The sequence below is a fragment of the Pundamilia nyererei genome, unplaced genomic scaffold, assembly GCF_000239375.1.
Source record: "Pundamilia nyererei isolate P.nyererei 1_Seehausen unplaced genomic scaffold, PunNye1.0 scaffold00120, whole genome shotgun sequence".
NCBI lineage: Eukaryota > Metazoa > Chordata > Actinopteri > Cichliformes > Cichlidae > Pundamilia > Pundamilia nyererei.
The window spans coordinates 673,160-694,013 of NW_005187521.1; the positions used below are offsets into that span (position 1 = coordinate 673,160).

Genomic DNA, 20,854 nt, shown 5'->3' on the forward strand with positions numbered 1-20,854 from the left:
GCGCATAGAAACTTCAGCAGACAGACTTGGCTGCAATCTGAGGTGTGAAAAATGAGAGGCGTTAGGAGGGAGAAAGGGAGGGGCGAAAGAAAATTAGGTGCAGATGAAGCAAAAGGATGGTATTTAATGTTTTGAGACGTTGACTGCAGCGGGGCTGGTGGGGGGAGCAGTCTGGGTGCCAGCATGGAGGGGCCCAGCTCTGAGAGAGAATGTCTGAAGCCAGAGAGAAGCAGAAAGTCAGGGAAAGAAATATAAATGGGTAGATCAAGATGAAAAACAAAAACTAAACAAGGAGATGAATGGACAAACTAAGAGGTGCGTCCAGTAATAATGTGACGACGACGAGGGAGAACCTCAACAAAATGTAAACTGTACAAGTGAGAAAAGGCTCTGAGTCATTTTAATCTGTTGTTTTGCACTGTGTTTGTTAATGAATGCGCAGAGGTCACTGTTTATACGAAAGCAATCTACTACAGCGCAGCATTCCCAGTGAACCCAAACTTTAACAAGCAGGAGAGGACAATTACTCAACCTCATTTGAATAACAAGCTGCCCCAGTGTAAACTATTATGCAGCTTCAATCATCTAAACTAAATAAACACATATCTCCACAGGGCCTGACATACAATTACACAATACTCTGCAGAACTATTATCATCCCCAGCCCATCAATGATACAGCATCACTCACTCTTTTGAGGCCACACAACTGCATGCACACAGATTTGTGTGTTTCTGTCAGAGTCACTGAGTCCATAATAAAGTTCACTAACCTTGTTCCTTCCCTTAATTGTGCACACTCCTGTCTCACACACCTCGAGGTAGAGAGCAATGCCCCAGGCCTGTACCAATGATTTATATGAAAAGCAATTAATCAGAGCCATAAATGGAGTGCTTCACCGCAGCCAAGGAATCCTCATGAAAATCTACACCTCTTTTGCCTCCTGCTTCTTTTCCTCCTCCCAGTCTGACTAGGAAATCAGACAAATGAGTTTGGTATGTGCTGAGCTGAGACAAGCTTCATCAAACAAAAGACCGTCAAACAGGAGTTTCTTTCTTCACCTTCTTTTCTCTCCCGCCAGGGTGTCACAAATTGTAAAAGCAGCTTTAATCAATTAAACACAAACTTGAAGCACTGATTGTAGCTCATTAACCTTTTAACATTGGAGACCAGCTCAGTGTCTACAAATACATTTTATAGGGCTCTGGCAGTTTTATGCAGCTAGAAAAAGGGAAATGTGTTTGTGAGGAATCAAAAACGTAAAGATACGATCACATGTTGCATCAGAAAGAGAGTTTTGAGGATGAGATCATTTGGTGATTTGTAGCCACACAGCAGTGTCATGGTTCAAAGCGATCCCCTTTCAGGCTTGCCAGACCAAAAGACAGGAGGTGGACTTAGTGTCATGGTAAGAGGGTTTCCCTGTCTCCATCTGCATTACTTTACACCCACATCTGCAGCTAATTTCCTGCTCATATCTACAGCTGAAGTTTTACACACCCCTACCCCTGCTGAGGTATCACTGTATGTTTGCGTTTGCACGAGTCAGACACCGTGCACAGTGTCTGCATGCGGTTTCAAAGAGACTTTTCTTGTTAAAACAACTGATACAGCCAACCCAGGAAAGAACATCAAGTTATAAAGTAATCAGTTGGTTAACTGAACACCTACCTCAGTATGAGACAGAGCGGCTCCAAAAGTGTGATGTAAGAGTGGTCATAGAATAGATGAGGTCACTAATGTTAGACTTTAGTCTGTCTGGCACTGGCAAGAGATATATTATCCAAAGATAACATGCAATACAAAAAGCACCCTGTTTTATATAATATATTAGGTCAAGCATGAACACAATAGTGAATGGGATATTATGCTGGGATTACATAGTGGTCAAGCACTCTCAGAAAGAAATGGGCATTAAACCCAAGCAGACAAATATGGTCAAGAAGTCACATTTCTTTGCAGCTGGCCGTCACCCAGGACAAGCCTGAACTTGGAGTACGTACAAAGAAGCAGTGTGACCCAAAGCCAGGCAAACCTAACCTAGCCTGGCAGAGGCCAGCACTCTGACCCAGGGTCACTCTCAACCAATTTTACTCAAAAACCAATAAACAGAGGTCCTGAAACCCACAACGACTCTACTCTCCCTCAAAATGCGGCGCTCACAATACACCCCTCTCTGTGGTCCTCCGACTGTTGACATGCATATATTGTGCCCAGAGGAGGAGGCAGCGGCATGACTGGGGAGCTCTACCTGCTGACGGACACACATAAACAGCACGACCCACAGAAACACACACGCAGCTAGAAAAATAGCATACAAAACTAAGCAGGCTGAATGAACAGCACCACTGAAAGACATGTCCAAACAAGCCGTGCTTTAGAATAGTGGCCCATGCGATCATACTTTCACATGACCTACATATGCATTTGTGCCTGTTGAGGTGTGTGTGTGTGTGTGTGTGTGTGAGGGCCCAGAGAAATGAGGCTGCATTACGGGAGGTTTACGCCAACTGCTGCTGTTTAAACACTCAGGGGCCCGCCGAGGCCTCTTCACCCTACTCAACACATTACCACAGGACGGCCTTCAAATAAAGCATCCAGGCTGGTAAGTCTCCCCTGTGGGCCCCTGGACAACCCCCACCAATCCCTTCCACCCAAGTCAATTCTGGCCCAGCGCTCCCTTTGCCTGGCTTGTGCGTCACGGCTCCACGGATGACAGGTTAATGAGGAAAAAATATTTTTACAGGATCACATTTCGACCAAACCCTGAGAACCAATGGCAGCACTTTTATGGGCATCAGCTCTCAGACTGGGCACTTTTATCTCTTCATCTTCTCGGGTCTTTACGGGCAGGCGAACTCTTATGAATGTCTGACACAGACCACAGGTTACCGACTTGCAGTCAGAGCCACAGCCCTTAATCTCCGTCTTAAAACCCCACCTCAGATTTCTAACTGCAAGGCCTCCGCCCACACTATAAGTCTGCGTTTCTAAATGCATTTATGAAAGCAGCCCATTCTGTCGAGTAGGGCTTATCAAAGATCTGAATGTGGTCTCTTGCCAAGAAAAAAAAACAAACAAAAAACAGACTTTCAGACAAAGCGGCGCAGCTGCACCAGGTTTTGAAAATAAATAGAGGTGAGGTGAAGTTAATGGTAAGGCAAACACCTCAGGTTGGCAGCTAGAGGGCTCTGGATGTGCTCAGCATGACACCATCTCCAAACTCTCATTTTTGCCCTTATGACCTTCAGACCTCCCCTTTGCTTAGACTCTCTCTGCAACCCGCCCTCTCCCAACTCTGTCTTTCCACGAGCAGTAACACTGAATCTTCTAACCTAACCTCCCTGAACTCTGCTCCCTCAGTCTCTCACCCTGTCAGCGCTGACAGGGTGAGAGACTGTCAGCGACGGTTCAACATAAACAATGTTTTTCACTGTAAACCGTTTCTTAGGGTGCCAAGCAGTGGCTGGACCAAGCCCGTGCTCTAACCTGTTAACGATTTGTTAAAAACACAAAGTGTGGCAGGACAGAAGAGAGAGGATGAAGCATAAAAGAGAAGAGAAATTATCAAAACTTTAAACGAATGTTTCTGCTGAGAGGTGCGCTGTTGGTGGTCTCCTGTCAAGCTAAATCAAACAACAATGTTTCTGTCAGAAAGGCTCCAATTTAAAAAAGAAAAAAAAAAATTCGGGGGAAAAGGGGGAGAAGTGGAAGGCAGCAAAACGGCTAAGCTTTGGCTTATAAACTTCACAGACAGGGTGAAAATGGACCACGTTGGATTTGATCTTATTTTGATGGGCACAGGGTTTTTTAACTTGAGGATTGCTGGAAGGTAATGCCGCTGGTTTAGTAGAATAACAGCTTTTACGAACCAAGAGAATATTGCTTCTTCTGAGAAAAAGAACACAGGCAGACATGAAAGAGAGGGCTAAACACATAAAACTATTACAGTAAATGCGTGAGAAAGACCAATCCACGCCGCACCGCGCCGAACAGTAAGTTTATACCACCTCATCATGACTTACTGCACATTCGCATACAGATGACAATTTGAGAAATGAGAACCTCACCACTGCGAGAGTAGATATCACTTCTGCCTGTAATAACATTAGACTAAAAGAGCAAAAACGTGTTGCCATGTTTTCATCCGAATGGAATCAGCTGAAAGTTTCTTCAATCTGATCTCTTTACTCTCTATCAATCTTTCATCCCGACCAGCATGGCGGCTGTTTCCCCTCCTTTTTTTGTTAAGAAATGTTGAAAGGAGGACAGAAACAAAAAGAATGAAAGAAAGAGGAAAAAGGGGGGGCATGGCGCTGTTCTGGGCCTACAGCATTAGACGACAGTTCAACATAAACACTGTTGTTCACTGTAAACCGTTTCAATGCTACTCATCAAAACCTACCAAAGCGGGATAATGTTTATGCCAGGAGCTCAACAATAATAAACAGGAATACGTAAGAAAGCGATGCCCTCATCAACAAATCTGACGCTGCCTTAAAACGAAGCCGTGGACTGTAGCACGCGCGCACCGGAGGGGTGGGGGGATGAGGGCTACTGTAGGGAAACACCCACCCTGAGATGCCTCAAGTTCACTCACCGTCACTCTTAATCTACCAAGACGCTCAACAAGTGACACACAAAATGTCAGGTCACACACGTACGCATAGCATAGTGTCTGATTGGGCCCCTTGAGTGAAAATAACACACATGCAGAGTCCTGATAGCTGCGGCTCGCTTGGAGGCTTTTAGCATGTCATAACCTGCCACTGCGTACCTGAAGAGGGGATGAGAGTGTTCGAGAGATTTACATTAATATACACTTCTGTAATGACTTAATACAGATTATTCCATTTTTACTTGTTGGGGACAGCTATTTCTATGATTTGATTTCTATGAAAACCTAAAAACAGATGACTGCGTACTGCTTTTCAAACCTTTCGTATGCAGGTGAAAGTGAGCTCCTGTGTTGATACCAGAGCTGGGAGTCACTTTGTCATGTCTAATTGATGTCCTGAAAGCTAAGCTGATGCAGCAGGTGACAGAAAAGCCTGCAGGCACGCACTGATTAAGGCAAACGCTGCACCCAGAAACCAACATCAAATTTGTTCATTGCACGTATCCCGACATACTCTTGCGCACAGTGGCTGACACCTGGATGGATTTATTTCAGGTCCACTGAATTCAAAAGCTTTGGTCATGTGAAAAACCCCCAAAAAAAACCAAACCCAAAAACTTCTGGCTGCTGCTGTAGGAGTGACCGGCTCTCTGACAGTGTTTGTTGTTTGTTTGAGGAGGAGCTGGCTTTGAAAAGGAAAACAGAGGTGCAGCTGCTGCGAAAGGGCTCTTTAAAAGTCGGTGAAGTACCGCCGTGAAAACGAATAACGCTTTTCATCTCGCCTCCTTTTCTCATTTGGCACACATTTTGTCACTCCTTTCTTTCTCTCCATCTGTCCTCTTCCTCCCTCTTTTCACTTATTTTCACTCACTCACACTCTTTCTCGTTCTCTGTGGAAAATTTAATGGCTTCCTGGGCTCAGAGCGAGACATTCTTTCACTGTGAACAATAATAACAAGAATAAGAGGCACTTCATACAACTCTCTCGTTCCCTCGCCAAGCGGGTATAACTGGGTGTGTATTCTGTAAGGCTGAGTGTGTGTCTGTATATAAGCATGTACACCACACTTGAAAAGCATTTGAAATGTTAAGACCAGGTACTAGATTGGTTAAGCCAAGAGGGTGAGCGCTTCATTTGTTATCATCAAAGTCTGCTTATTCAGTACTCAAAAGTAACTTGCACAGACAAGTGCTCGGGCATATACGCACTTCTGGAAAAGAAAAATGGAAAAAAAACACTACAGTGCAGAATGGATCGACTCTTTGTTCAGTTGAAGCTCGAAAATAAAAAGTGAAAAGATATCAAATGAAAGTTAATGAAATCTTGCGAGCAGCTGAAGCTGGATTGAAGAGAAAGGAATAAAATGCTGCAAGAAGAACCTGAGCTGGTTTGCACATTAAGGATTTTATTTATGGTTTTAGCAGGTAATTGGACGGTCACAGTCAAACTCAAGTGCTTAGGAAAAGCTGTATATTGTCTGTGAGAATCTGCAAAATGCATGCATCCAGTGACAAGTTTGTCTTTTGTTTCTTTTTGTTAGCAAATGTGACTTTGCTCTCCTGTCATCAGACACACTGACAACACTGGATGGAATCCGTGAAAGCAAGATAACTCAAATGAATGTTAGCATTAACACACGAGAAGCATTGTGAAAGAAGAACAGTGGCAGAAGGGCCAAGACCTTTGGTCTCATTTAGCCTCCAACAGCTTCACCTTCTGCTCTCTACAGCTTGACATCACAGGGCCATGCAGGGCCAAAGAACCAGGGACAGGAGCCAGGGGCAGGATGTCACGTCAAACCCTGAACCCACCAGCCAAACCAGCAAGACTCTGTGGGACACTCAGTCCCAGCTTTGAGAACAAAGGAGAGGGTCTGACACTGGCCAGGCAACCCTCTGTTCCTGGCTGGACTCCAAGTCTTCAAGGACCCTTTAAGGCTACTCTGCAGGACCATGCCCAGTCTCTGGCACTGTTAAGAGTTTTCAAACCATTTCGCATGTAGCGTTTCCTTTGCAGAGATGTGACCTGGTTAAAAAACTCTCCTGCAAAATTGAAACCTGCAGAACAGTAAAGTTTGTAGCCTGACAGCCAAGTCCATTAGAGTGATGAAGAATGAGGGTAAAAGACAGGTATCGCTAACAGATCACAAAAAAGAGCCACATGGGGCTCTTCTGCCCGCCTTCAGTGGCTCCCTGTGGCTTAAAAACACCCTTGATGACTGAGTTACTGTTACTAAATCTTTGCCTTAACTATATGTGGCCCACTCGTGCTTAGGTGGGTAATCACCCTCCAAAGACCCATTCTGAAGCAGGAAAAATGGAACTTTTCCAGCTTTTTGGTAAAAATAACATTTTTAAACTAATTTTAGTCCAATACTTTCATAGCAATACCAAAGAATCAATTAAATAAATTGCTTCCTGCAAAATAGTCACATGTGTTAAAAGATTTAAACTTCTTACAACTATTAATAATGTCAATGGGCTAATATGAGCCTCAAATATGTTTTGAGTATCCATACAGATGTTTTTGCTTAAAAAAAAATGTCTCTTTTGATATTCGAGGTTTCCAGCCCCTTGTGTAAAAGTATACAGCAAAAAAAAAAAAAAAAATTCTCATAGTGCAATATAAACAATACTACTCCTACTCCTCAGGAAAATGGGAGTATGGCGTCAACAAGTGTGAAATTTAATACAGAAGAAACTGGTTTTACAATATTTTAACACTCGTCTCAGTGACCTGCCTTAGTAGAGCCTTTTATGCTTGCACTAACACTCTGATTATGTCATCATTACCACATGCAGACAGTACTCAAGGTGGGAATGGGAAATGCTTAGATCTCTTAGATTATTCAGTACATAGTAAAAAAACAAAACAAACATTAAGATCATGAATCATATATCACCTCAAAAAGCTCAGATTCTGGGTGTGAAAAACAACAACTCAGCATAAAACATGACAAAGGCCCATATGGAGGGGCAGAAAAACTAAAGGAAAAGTCACAGTAAGTAATGGGAACAGAGGCTTTCTAGAAAAAGTGGCAAGGATGAAAAGAAGGGAGGGAAAGGTGTGCAAAATAGAGAGAGGAAGTTGTGTTCATGGGGCGTGAGTGGTGTCCAGCACAGTTCAGGAGCTGGTGTGTTTTTCTTTAAAGCAGCCGAGAGGCAGCGCTGAGATCCAGAAACCAGTAAACCTTCAACACAAAAACAGCGTAGACACTGCCCCATCTAAGTGACAATTCCACAGCATCTCTGTGCATTATTGAATTACTGAGGCTCATATGCAAATCAGACAACACAAGACAGCGTGCATGTGCTCAGAGTACATTTGAATGTGTCTGTGTTCCTGTGGGATCGGGAAAGCCCAAAGGTGGGAACCGGGCAACCTTCTCACCCTCGTTCTGTGTTCCTCCCCAAGGGTAAAATAGGGCCGAGTGGGGAGTTTGTGAACAACACGCTGCAGAGGCAAACACACAAGAGCAGATATGGGGGGCTGGGGGTAGTAAATACCAGAGCCAGGAGGAGTTAGGTGCTGTGGTAACAGAGTTCACAGACAAACACTGTGATCAAGATTCAACACACAGACACACACACACACACACACACACAAATAGAGCAAACACACTCATGTGTTCCATATACAGAGTCCCAAACTGAGAATTTGGACAAAGCACTATCCAAAGCAAGATGTAAATGGATAAAAAGATGTGGCACGTTGCCATAATCCCCAACAAGACATCAGTCTCCCATGGGCAAGAACAAGCTCTGGGAACATCTGAATGAAATGACAGTGAAATAGAGGAATTAGCAGATGAATGAGTAAAAGAGAGAAAGAATGGGAAAAACTTAGCTAAACTAAAGCACTTGGAAAGACTCCTTTCTTTCATCATCCTCCTAAGCTATAGATATTTCAGCGGTTTCTGGTGTGAACCGAGGTTATGTTTGAGAGTCCTGGCTCCTCTGTGTATCCACATTTATTATTTGTGTCAGTTTCTACAGCAGGTAAACTGCAGTGTACATGCAGATTTCTGTGGAAGCGTCCTGAACTCTTCTCACTGCTGAGTTATGGCTGCTGTCACCAGTGTAACCTCTCGCTAAACCTTTAATGTCTTCAGCAGCCTCATCCTCTCTTACTTCCCTGGATGTCCTCACTATCACTTTGTTTCCCTCACATGCTCTATTCACTCCATCAAATATACTGACTGTGTATGAATACATTTTAACAGGAGCATTTGAGTATATACTCATGCTTGTGTTATACTCAAACCATCACTGATAAATGTTGCTAATCCAGATAAACTTATGGTGAATGAATTCCAAATTGTAATTTAGACTGTAATGTTAATTAAGGCAGGTGCTGGGATTTTATATAAAGAGATCTACAGGGCCCTTTGTGATTATATTATAAAGCTATAAATATTATGCAGCAAAAGAAAAACTATATTAGTACTTAATATTGGTATTTTACAAACAAAAGACATTACAGCATGTTGGTCACTGGCCTGAGACATGATGGGCAAGAGAGACAAAACTGAAAGAGTATAGAACAGAGATCTGATCTGAGATCTAAAAGGCCCAAGAAAGGAGAGCAAAGAGGTACATTTGAATTACAAGATGGCAAATCTCCAGCATACCAGTGTCGTAACAGGCCTCTTACTGTTGTACCAAAATGTTAAAATATAAAAGCATTTATATCAGAGTATAAAACACTTAAACTCATTGATATGTGAATTCCAGTTTACAAAACCTCAACAACGTAGGACCCCAGTGCTGAAATTCAAATATATAGTCAATATAAAGTGTGATAACCATGATAAATGTGCTGTACGTGTGAGATAATGCGTACCTTATACCGCATCTTGGGGCAGGAGTGAATGTAAAAGCCCAGGTAGTAGTAGGACAGCTTGGGAGACTGTTTCTGCAGCTGCTTGGTAAAAGCGATCTCCCTGTGGCAGGAAACACACAAATGCACCTTGTCAGAGAGCTAAGTGTAAGGAAAAGGCTTCATGCTTGAAACACCACATACTGTATTCAAGCAGCATGCAGTGTCACTGCGTCTTAAACGGATGGCTCGATCCGACATCACTTTCCTCATAGCTGGAGTTTGTGCACCACAGGGCACCGATTTCAATTTCCCATGTAGAAAAATCATGGTTGCAATTTACACAGTTATTTTATTGTCAGGTTAATTCGATTATTTACTGCAGTGTTTACTCTTCTGAAAAATATGAACCCTGATGAGCTGATTCGGAGTTTCGCACAGTTTTAACTGCATATGCAGGGATGCTGCATCAGAAAAGTACCAATTTTTAATAACAAAGCAACAATAAAGGAATTAATAAAACATTCAAATTGATACATTAAAAAATACACCAACTAACTTAAAATGTGTTTTCACTTACAAGTTAGTCCATCAGCAGCATATAAATGGCACTTGCTGCTATGTCTAGAGCAGTGCCTAAGCTGAGGAAGTAAACACCCACACTCAAAAAGGCAGGTTGTTTTTTTTTTCACCTTCTTTTTGGTTTCATGTCATTACACAAAAACAATTGCCTTCTCTCTATCAGCCCTGAGCCCTGAAGCAGAGAAGAAGGTGCTGAAAAAGGAGGAAGAGAGTGTGTAAAATAAAGATTTAGAACTTGGAGGATTTATACACCTTCTCCAAATACAGTAAATGTCTCGCCTGCTTTATTTTTCCCCAATAGCTTCTTCCTTAATTGCATCCTTTTACTGAAAGCCTATTTTCTCCTTTCTCTCGGCCGTTTCCTTCGCTATTCCATAACTAAATTCCAGCTCCTCTTTTTTCCCCCCCCCTATCCTTTTTGTTTCACTCTTCCTTCCACTTCTGTGTTTCACCCGCTTAAATGAAGTGGGAGAATTCCCATTCTTACAAGACTTAACAGACAGAGAAAGAGGCCTTAAAATAAAATAGATGCACTGAAAAATAAGACATGGGACAAAGCAAGCCAAGCAAGGGAGGTGGGGGGGAGACAGGGGGAGAGAGAGGGAACAGGAGGAGAATATAAAAGAGGAGGGTCAAGAAAGAGAAAGGGACGGAGAAGAGAGGCAGCAAGAGAGAGGTGCTAGAAGGTCACCCGCTTGCTGCCAGGTTCCTGGGTTCCCATCCCCTCACTACAAAAGGGCCCGGCAGGCCTGAATCAGGGAAGAAGGGGGGGTCAAGAGAGGCGAGGGGCCCATTCACAAAAAGCCATAGGCCCCCTTCACTTGAGGCCTTCACACCCCCCACCTCCACCCCCATGGCAGCAGCTTGAGTCCGCCATTATCCCCTCTTCAGCCATCTGACACTCCAGCACAAGCCAATTATCAAGCCCTCTGCTCCTGCACAGCTTCCCTCATACTGATGTGCATACGCAAGCACACGGTTCATAATAATGCATGCTATGAGATGCTTTTTGCAGCTTTGCATGCACGTGGAAACATTTCGTTACCTAATCTTACAAGAACTGTGTTGAGCTTCTAGTGATGGGAAGCACACAGATACTTATTTTATTGTGTCAGCATTTATGAGTAATCTATATAATATATATATGTGGTTAAAACTGGGGCCACTGCAGGAATTTTTGCCATTCGAGTCCATGTTGATTGGACTCAAATGGCAATTTTTGCAATTTTGTTGCAAAATACTGTTTAAGTATTTTAAAAGTGGACATTTTAGTTATCTAGAATTATTTTTTTTAATTTTTACTTTTCATAGGCTATGTGCGCATTCAACTACAAGACTGTTTACAGAAAAATATAAACACTGAATCAGATTAAGCCTGATTAAGAAATACAGTATATTTTGGTTTGAGATCATTGACGACAACATAATCAGGACATCCTCGTAAGAAAGATCCAGGTTTAACACCAGCTGTGTTCCCTGTACACAGTGCTTCAGGCACCTCGTTATGCGCCTCTTTTCTTCCCCTCTTCCTTCTGTCCTCGGGGGCCTGTGGCAGAAGGAGCAGCACTCTTATGAGAAATTTCTCAACATCTCCCTCTCCTGTTTCTCCTGCTGAATCGCGCATACAAGCATACTGACGCAGCTAAATAGCGCGCACAGTGCTGTACTTGTTTTAGTATTGTTGTAATGCCTGACGTCCAGGCGTATCTTATTTCAGCTCTGACATTATCTAAACGCTACACGTGATTTGTAAAATGATAAGTGAGTAAATACACAAATCAGGACTCCCAAAGAGGTAATGGTGTAAAATTCCAGAACTTTCCATGAACTCTTGTTACTAAAAAATAGAAAAAGGAAAATTACCAACATTTTTTATTATTTTTTTTAAACACTAGAATGAACTTGATTGCGGCTGAAAAGTTACGTTTCCAATCCAACTGGGCCTGCTGTAGGAACGCCATCTAATGTAATGAATATATGCATCGCAAGACCAGAGAGGGGGTGAGAGGGCCACATGCATTCTGTACAGCAAGTTTTGAACAGAGTCAGCCAGTCCAAGCAGACTAGGGAGTGTCCAAGACCAAAGACCGTTCTCTGGTGTCTGTAAACACGTGGGAGGATTTCAGTCCCGCTGGCTTCCTTCTCCAAGGCCTCCTCCACACGTCGAGCACTCTGTGTTACTCTTTGAGTCAGACTCTTACAATAATAAGTGATGGAGGGGTGGGCTGTGTGCTTAGGATGACCGAGGTGTTCCCTCTATATGAGAAAAGCCTGATCCTGCGCGACTGCACATAAACGCTCACAACTCCCATTTTAACACCTGTGCACACCAACTTTAAAGCGAAGATCACCCGGTCCCTCGCATATGTGCAGAGAAATTTTTAAAAGCCTTTCTCGCATTACTGGGTTACATTTTAACAGGAAACGCCAGATATGTGCACCTATAGAGTATGCGTGAGTTCTCTTATTTCAACCTGGGAGAGAGAACTGTCATCAGCTGAACCGCAAAACAGAGCACTGCCTCAACCAATCAAGTGGGAAGAAAGAGGTATTTTTGCCTGACCTAGAGTACTGTGGCACTTATAGTATACAGTTCTAAAGATAAAATGTGGGAGGAGCCAAATAGACCAAGAGTCAGGGGGAGAGAGAGAGAGGTTAAGAGGAGGGCAAACATGAGAGGCAGGAAAGTGAGAAAGCATCAAAGACAGAACAAAGACATTAGGGAAGAAAGAATGAAAGGAATAAGAGACAAAGCAACTTCTTTCTTAAAAGGAGCTGCATGTTGCATTTCGTAATCATTGCTGTGGTCGTTTAAGACCAACTGTAACGCACTCTATGGTGCTGCCGTGAGTAATGTGCGCACCGGTGAGGTTTTATTACGCCAAGCCCTTTAAAAACACCACTGGCATCATGTCCCAGTGGCTTACTTCTGTCTTCACAGCAGTTTTTCACGTAAACAGCAAGCACATTGTGTTTGAGTGCTGACAACAAACCTGAGAGCAGAGTAGGAGCCCAGAGACAGTGAGTTAAAGTCGGGATGGTAGTACAAGTAGACGGAGGACACACAGGTAGGCAGGATATCAATCACCCCCACTGCCACAATACGTCCATCCAGCCAGTACTGCTGGTGGAAGGAGCCGTAGCCCACCTCAGGCCCATCTGGAGCATATTCTGCCTGGGGGAAAGCAAACAGAGTGAAAAGTTTAAGAGAAAATAGTCACTGGTCAGAACAATAGCAGCACTCTAGTGCACAGTATAGTTTGCATGTAAAAATATATAAATCACAGAGGAACGAGAATGTGGTATTTAATAGCGCTCGTTTACTTTCTTGCACTGATCCACTTTCTTTTCTGCACACTCACACCTGTATGATGTTGTATTACAGACCGTGCTTCTCCCTGCCAGGCCTCACGCATTATGTGTGGGGGTGTACAGTAGCCTCACGTTCGGCCTGCTAATGGCTCCCAAATGTGGAGTGAAAGCAGGAGCAGAGTTGGGCTGTTGGGGGGGGGGGGCCACTGGCCACAGAAACACTCCGGGAGAGGATTTTAATAAAAAGACCCTGCACGAGCAAAATCCATTTCACCAGGCGGTAGTGGAGTGTTGCCAAGCTTTCCTCCTATATATGTCTGCGTCTGCACTCCCCCTGCGGCACGAAAGAATGCGGGTGTAAGTGAGCACCCATGCGCCCGGGCCTCCCTCCATTAATGAAACTGTTAAGTTTTTGTAACACGTTGCGTTTCTCACAGGGTTACTGCATGCTGGGTTTTTCAATCAAGTCAGCTGACTTCTTTTATCCCAGAGGCTTAAATCTAGAGGCTTGGGGTTTGGGGTTAAAAGTCATATTAAGCAAGGGTATTGGTTTATGTTTGTGTATGTGTCTTTCTTCAGCGTACTAGTAACAGGATCCGTCTCCTTCTCCAGCCTTCATCTGGACGCAGTTAAGAAGCACAGACGCTGCTAGTTATCACAACACTGAGAGAGCTAGATCACTAATCCAGTGCGCCACTGGGCCTGCGCTCTGACCAAGTTAAACCTGACCAAATAGAATCTCTCACCTACTCCCACACCTCCCTGCAGCTCTGTGACCCCAGCAGACTGACAGTTTTCTTAAGAAGAACTGGTAATAAAAGTTATATCCCTTTAGGTCAGGCCTTTGGGTACCCAGGTGTAATTAACTGCCTGACACAATCAATACCAGAGGTCATTTGTGTGTGTGTGTGTGTGTGTGTGTGTGTGTGTGCGCGCGCGCGCTTGTGTGGATAGGAAGGGATAATTAAATTACCTAACAGCTCCATAACAGAGGCCACATGACGTTAGATGTAGATTATGAGGTTTTATTGAGCTTTAGCTGCGACCGACAGATGATTTAAGAATAAAAATGAACATTTTTGGCAAACAGTCAGCTGGCGATGGTGGAGGACAACAATGACCGCAACTCGATAAAGCACTGCCTGATGCAACAGCTGAGCGGATTTAAAAGTGTGTGTGTATCCATAGCTGGGGGAAACTGTTGGTCTGATGTTTTAGCGCCATTTATCACTAAAACACCAGAGGCTTTGTCAAAAGGAAAGAGCACAAGATGATTTTTCGTAACGCACGTTCAGCATACACACTTGAGCGCTATTATGAATGTGAGTGCTCATGCAAGAGATGCAATGGCTGCCTGAGTGTGTGTATGAGAGTGTGTTTGTTTATAAGCTCGTACCGCGCTCAAGCCTGATCTTGTCAGACTGACCTGTGCATCACCTCAAACGACAGCTTAATGGTTGTGTCCTTGCAACTGTGACAACAATCTAAACATTCCCTGGAACACTTCTAACCACCCCAGAGCTTCCCAGCAGCCCCAAATCACTCACATATGGCCTAAATACAGGGCTATGTGTGTAGCACGCTTGATAAAGCCATGAGGTGGTATACCGTGTTTATTTCAACCTGCTCAGGGAGACATTTAGTTAAACTTCTGCTGAATTAGAATAACTGGATTTTGTGAACCCTTCAAGGACAAAAATGAGCTTATATTCCCTTTATAGACACTTTATCTCAGACTTGAATGGTTAAGTTAGCTTTAAGGAAGAAACCTAAAATAAAGACGGATGATGTGAACAGAAATGAATATGACAATGATTGTCTTATATTTCACTGTAAATTGTGCAAAGATAAACATAAATATATGCAAAGTTTTAATTTAGCATAAGCAACACGTTTAAAAGGTTAGTTCAGGTTAAAAGAAATAGAGAAAAAGTTTTATGACTGTAAAACCAAGTGGTAGAACAGGGACATATCACAACTAAAAAGTTTAATAAGTAAATTTGGTGTTCAAAAAAAAGTATCCTAGAGAGGCTGAGGCACTCAGAAGTAAAGATGTGGAGAGTTTCACCACTCTGTAAAAGGCTGCGTGGGCAAGTAGCTCAGGAATTTAAAAATAGTGTTTTACAATGCAAAATTCCAGAAATTTGGATGATAACACCACCTACAATGAGACGTTTTGCAAACTATTCTGAGATGCGACCAAGAAATTGGTCAGAGAAAAGATCCACCGATAAAAGTGCATTAAAAAACAGACAATACTGCAGAGGAAATCCCAACACTGGCTCAGCAGCACTTCCAATGACAACTGAAACAGTTTGTTGCTAAATGCACAATATTCTATTTTTGCAAAGAAAAAACAAACAAAACAAAACACATCAACGAGATCCAGAAATACGACCCCCACTGAACTAAATTCATGGATGCTGCATGCGGTTAGGGACCACCTCGCTTGAAAGCAACATATACGACAGCATCCGTGATGGCGCACAAAGCACAGGTAACTTGCACACCTGTGAAAGCACCATTAATGCTAAGTGATAATGTAATGATTATGGGGCAATACACTCTAAAAGGGAACCTCTTAGTCTTTCAGTTCAGATGTTTTTGTTGCATTTCTCAGTCCGGCAGTCTGCCTTTGTAGTTTCAAAGAGTTCGCTAAATTCGAGCAGGGTGCTGCAGTAGGAGGCCGCTGTTCCAACGGGTCTGTTTGTGAAATCTCTCCCTTTCTAGATATTTCACAATAAACTAATCAACTGTAAGTGGAAGCATTTGGGAAGCAACTCAAGAGTCAGACCATGTAAAGTTACAGAGGGGGGGGTCACTGAGTGCTGAGATGAACAGTGCACAAAAGTCAAGTCTTGAGTTCCAAACCTCTTCTGACAGCAACATCAACGCAAAAACTGTCGGGAGCTTCATGGTATGGTTTTCCAAGGCCAAGCAGCTCCTGTAGGTGTTAGGTGAAGGTGGTCCAGTACTTTTGTCCATACAGTGGATGCTGCAATCCAGCCATCTTTTTCAAGAAAGACCTTACTTATTTTAAAGCAGTTCTCTGGAACCTGTTTTTACTGAGTCATGTTAAGTTAAACTCTGTGCTTTTGTTTACATATTATTTTTGTCTGTTTTTGATTTGGTTTGACCATTACACAGCAGTCCCACCTTTCTGGAAATGGGTTCCTGGCATCAAAACTCACTATGATCACATGTTTGTTTTTTTCATAATTCAATCAATTTCTGTGTTCCAACATTTGACAATGCCTCTTTGTAAAAATTTACGATCGAAAAGAATAAGGTTAAAATTATTTTTCCACATCCTTTTTTTGGTATATTCCACATAGTGATCAAAGTCTTTTGGAAAAGTTTGCATTTCTTTACATAGTAAAATAATTCTCTGACAAAATGCTAAGAAGGGAAAGACAGAGATGACCAAACTACAGAAGAAAAGACTGAAAGCCACAGTCCTGCACCCCTGTTACTGTGTAGGTTGTTTATTCATAAAAGGAAAACTGAATGAGGAGACGAATCCCACAAAACCCATAACACCCTGTGTTTCTCCTGCACTGAAGTGCTCATTCATGTTTGGAGACAGGCAGAACCAGTGTGTTTACATGTCTGCATTTGTATGTAAAAGCATCTGAAAAACTCTGGCATACTCTGTTAACTGCCACTTAGTTTCGGCATGAATCCTCTACAGTTTTGGTGAAATGAAACAATTAGACTACCTGTGTCCCAATTACAATTTGGAAGTATGCATTTCTCATACATTTTTAAAAATGCAGGCTTATATGTGAGCTGATGAACCACAGAGTTTGCTGGTCCATGTGGTGAGTGTCTGTGTATTTTAATAGCACTCTGATTGGACACAGATGGAGGCCAACACGCAGAGCTACAGCAGAAATCCATGTATAATAATTCTGAAATGGAGAGCGTTTGGAGAGAGACAGGGGAGACTGAGATGAGAGGATGAAAGAAGGAAAGAAAAACAAGTTGCACAAGAGGACGCCGAATGAAAAGAGATGGCCTCCTCAACTGGCATAGAGGAGGGGACACTGAAGGCAGGAAAATATGCGAGGTAGTGTGGCACAGTTTTGGTGTGCACATGTGTGCAGAACTGTGTAATTCAGCTGCCTGGCTTCCAGCCTTGACGAGGTGATAAAAGCTTGTTTCCTATAAACACTAATGATGTTCATTAGCAGAGACCTGAGGGGGCCCACGGGGCAAAAGAGAGTGACTGCGTTTGTGTCAGTCAGTCTGCGTGTGCTCTGGACCTCAATCCCATTAAAGTGGCTGTTATAAGTACCCATCCTGGGTCTAATTGTTGGTGTAATTGTCCTGACCCAAGAGGTCCAGTGGTATTTCTGAAGCCTGCAGCTCAACAGGCCTGACAAGTGCTCAGTGATGCCTTACTGCAAACTTGCACCTCACAGCAAACACCACCAGATTAACCACCAATGCTCTTCCAGATCCTTCTGTATACAGATTAAAGCATCTAAAAATTTACACAGTAAACAGATTACGAGCAAGATTTCACTAATTAATGCACCAGAAGCTGCCATTAAATTTCTAATGGTCCCTGAATAATTGCTTCTTGTTAAGTGGGCCCACACAATCTCCTCATCAACCTGTAATTTGTACCACGCCACGCAAAGTAATGGGCAGTGGTATAAATGTGGTATGTTCTATCCCGTCAAAGCCAGAGGGAAGGACTGCTCTGAAGACCTTATGTTCAACACAGTTGCAATCTGGACACCACATTTACCATTTTCCTCCTTCGGCACCCCCTTTCACTAACACAGGGCTAAATTAAAACCCCTCCGATATGAAACAAAACCCCCTTCCCAAATCCCTCAGCTCCACTCAATCCAGCTGGAGGGCTCTCTAAGAGGCAGACCAAAGGTAGAGGGTTGGTATGTGCTGAAAAAGGGCAACTAGTTTAGATTTTCTTTCTTTTGAGTGAATGTGATGAGGAACTAAAAACCGAAACCCCAGGCGTTTTTCAAGTCATTATCATAATCTCCATGACAGTAATTTCAGGAAGACCCTCTACTGGTTGGGGCAAATCATTCCAGGTAACACATTTGGATGAACAGAGACATTTAAAAGCAGGGGGTTATTAAACTGTCAACAGGCCAAAGGAAATACATACCTCTAACGGTGAATCACAGAGAAATCTCTTGAACTGTGGAGGAAAGCAGAGGGGGGGACAGAGAGAAAAACAGTTAGCTCTCTGGGTCAGCAGCTCTTTTGAAAAAGGCATAAATGAAAACCATACACGTCTCCTTTGCTGTTCTATATAACTTATCCCTCCCTGTTTTCTTTCTACTCAGGTGTCACATTTCAAATGAAGCCCTCCATTCACTACGGGGCATTAAAAGGAAAACTGTATTTATACAAATGAAAACATTTACCCTATCAACTGCAGCTCGCACTACAGGGAGGACACCGTGACAGCAAAAATAAGCAGTGCTCCCAATGTCAAAATAGTTTCTCTCTCATTTAAAACACCACACCAGATATTGATTACTGGGGTGGGGGTGGAAAATATGTCATTTTTCTTCCATTCTCTCTACCGTTTCCTGGAGTTCATTTTTAGCAGTGGGGTTGAGAGCGGTGTCCATGTTTAGGTCCAAAACCGTTTTGTAATGACAACCAGAACGCCAAAGTGGTGACTGACAGATTTAAGTTTACTCAATGAGCACATAACACAGACCCTTGCTCATATTTTACAAAGACATGCTACAATCCAGCTGTGTCATTCGTTTGCAGATATGTTTACCTTGGGGTCCACTGCTTGAGGAGCAGAACATAGATCTATATCAGCACCAAAGTATTGTAAACACGGACAGTGAGGGTCCAGATGTGATTCCATAAACAACGATACACACTGTATTGCACGATGACCCTTATCCGCGGGCAAATGCATTTCCATTGATAATTATTTTGTGTTGCTTCTGATTCTATCCAACCAGCTATGGCTTGAACGCTTGTTAAACGGTGATACTAATTTTCAGTCCATCTGATTTGTGCTGAAAATATTGTATTTTGTCATTATGACTAACTCATATATCAAAGTAATCTAATTCTTTATATTATGTCCTGAAGAATAACAGTGTAAACAAAAGCCAATAAAAATTAGCACTTGCAATTTTATTTCCATCAAAGTTGCTGACAATGAAATGAGACTACTTATTTTGTTTTTATAGCATCTAGACTGACTGAAGGCTGTGTTGGCCATTTAGAGACAGATTATCTGTCTTTGCTTATTATTAACACGTAGGTTCTCTAGGAGTTGCCAGAATTTCTCAGAAACGCACCAACATGCTCTGCTTGTGAGTAAGTGACTGAGTATGTGCACAGCAGTAAAGCTAGTAATCGTAATGACTGCTCAAGGCATGGTTCACTAGGTGGGGCAGTGCTGGCTTTAGTGCACCTCGCAAACCCAGCCAGCAGCCTGAGCTCATCCAACAGAGTGTGCGTTTCCTCCTGCATCTGCCACAGTGCTGGTGACACTAATGCAGTGTCACCAGCATGGGAGATGTTTTTGGCAGAGCGCAGCGAAAGGATGATGAACTGTCATCCGTCATTTCCACCATACCTTTGACTGACACCAACAACCATTTTTACCATCTTTTAAACTCCCTCACTTAAACTGGACTCTCATCAGAAAAATGACGACATCCATAAGAAATTTAAGTTGTAAAAATAAGCAAAAACTTTAAAATGAAGAATTGCAATAAAAGAAAAGACTTAAGCATAAAGCACTCAAAACAACAAAACTATTCATGCATTGTAACGGTGCACACAGCTCTTGCAGAGGGGTGTTGATGTGGGCTATAAAATTCTCACAAACCTTGTCCCCTGCGGTGCTGAATACTACAACAAGATGCCTTTCCCCTGGACCCAACCTCACACCAAGATGAAGTGGGGATGAACAGAAATCTATGGACTGATGATTCTCACCCTGCAACTTCCCAAATATTAGTGGAACTTTACAGTCTCCTCTTCAAAGCCACTACACAACCCCATAAGCTTAGGTTGATCTTTGGACAACACTGCATTTCTACACATTTTTCCCCCAATTCCTCTACTAAACAGAAAAGTATGTTGCACAGTTTTTTTTTAACATGTTCCAACAAAAGTGCAATGACAAGATCTGTTGAGTCGACAATGATCTTCGCCCATGCAAAAAACCCGCCTGTCAAATCCCCTCGCCTGTGTAGCCATGCCAGTAGAATCTAATTTTCCACTCCTACCTCTGCAGTGACTACTGCTCTGCCAGTCGACAAATTACCAACAGCAAAGACTCCCACTGTGCAGTACTGCTGAAGGGCACAAATGAAACTTTTGTTAAAAACTCACCAAAAAAAACTCAACTAAACGGTTTAGCAAGTGAACAACAGCTGCAGTTATTAGATGACATCATCTGTAGAGGCCAAGCTACAACGTGTGCAAACGAGTGTGTGTGAGAGAGAATCTCACACTGACCTTGTGGTGAAATCCTGATTTGATTAGGAAAATATAGAAAA

At 42.8% G+C, this 20,854-nt stretch overlaps 1 protein-coding gene across 5 annotated transcripts in view; it reads right to left on the minus strand.

Moving 5' to 3' along the window:
* The window catches only part of ate1 (arginyltransferase 1), a 50,485-nt gene that overhangs the window by 11,129 nt on the left and 18,502 nt on the right, over nucleotides 1-20,854 (minus strand). For all 5 annotated transcript variants that reach the window (XM_005742383.1, XM_005742382.1, XM_005742381.1 and 2 more), the window contains 3 exons: nucleotides 18,475-18,507; nucleotides 13,013-13,194; nucleotides 9,462-9,561 (listed from right to left, as the gene is read on the minus strand). In XM_005742383.1, coding sequence (XP_005742440.1) covers nucleotides 9,462-9,561; nucleotides 13,013-13,194; nucleotides 18,475-18,507 — 315 coding nt within the window. The remainder of the gene's footprint in view (nucleotides 1-9,461; nucleotides 9,562-13,012; nucleotides 13,195-18,474; nucleotides 18,508-20,854) is intronic.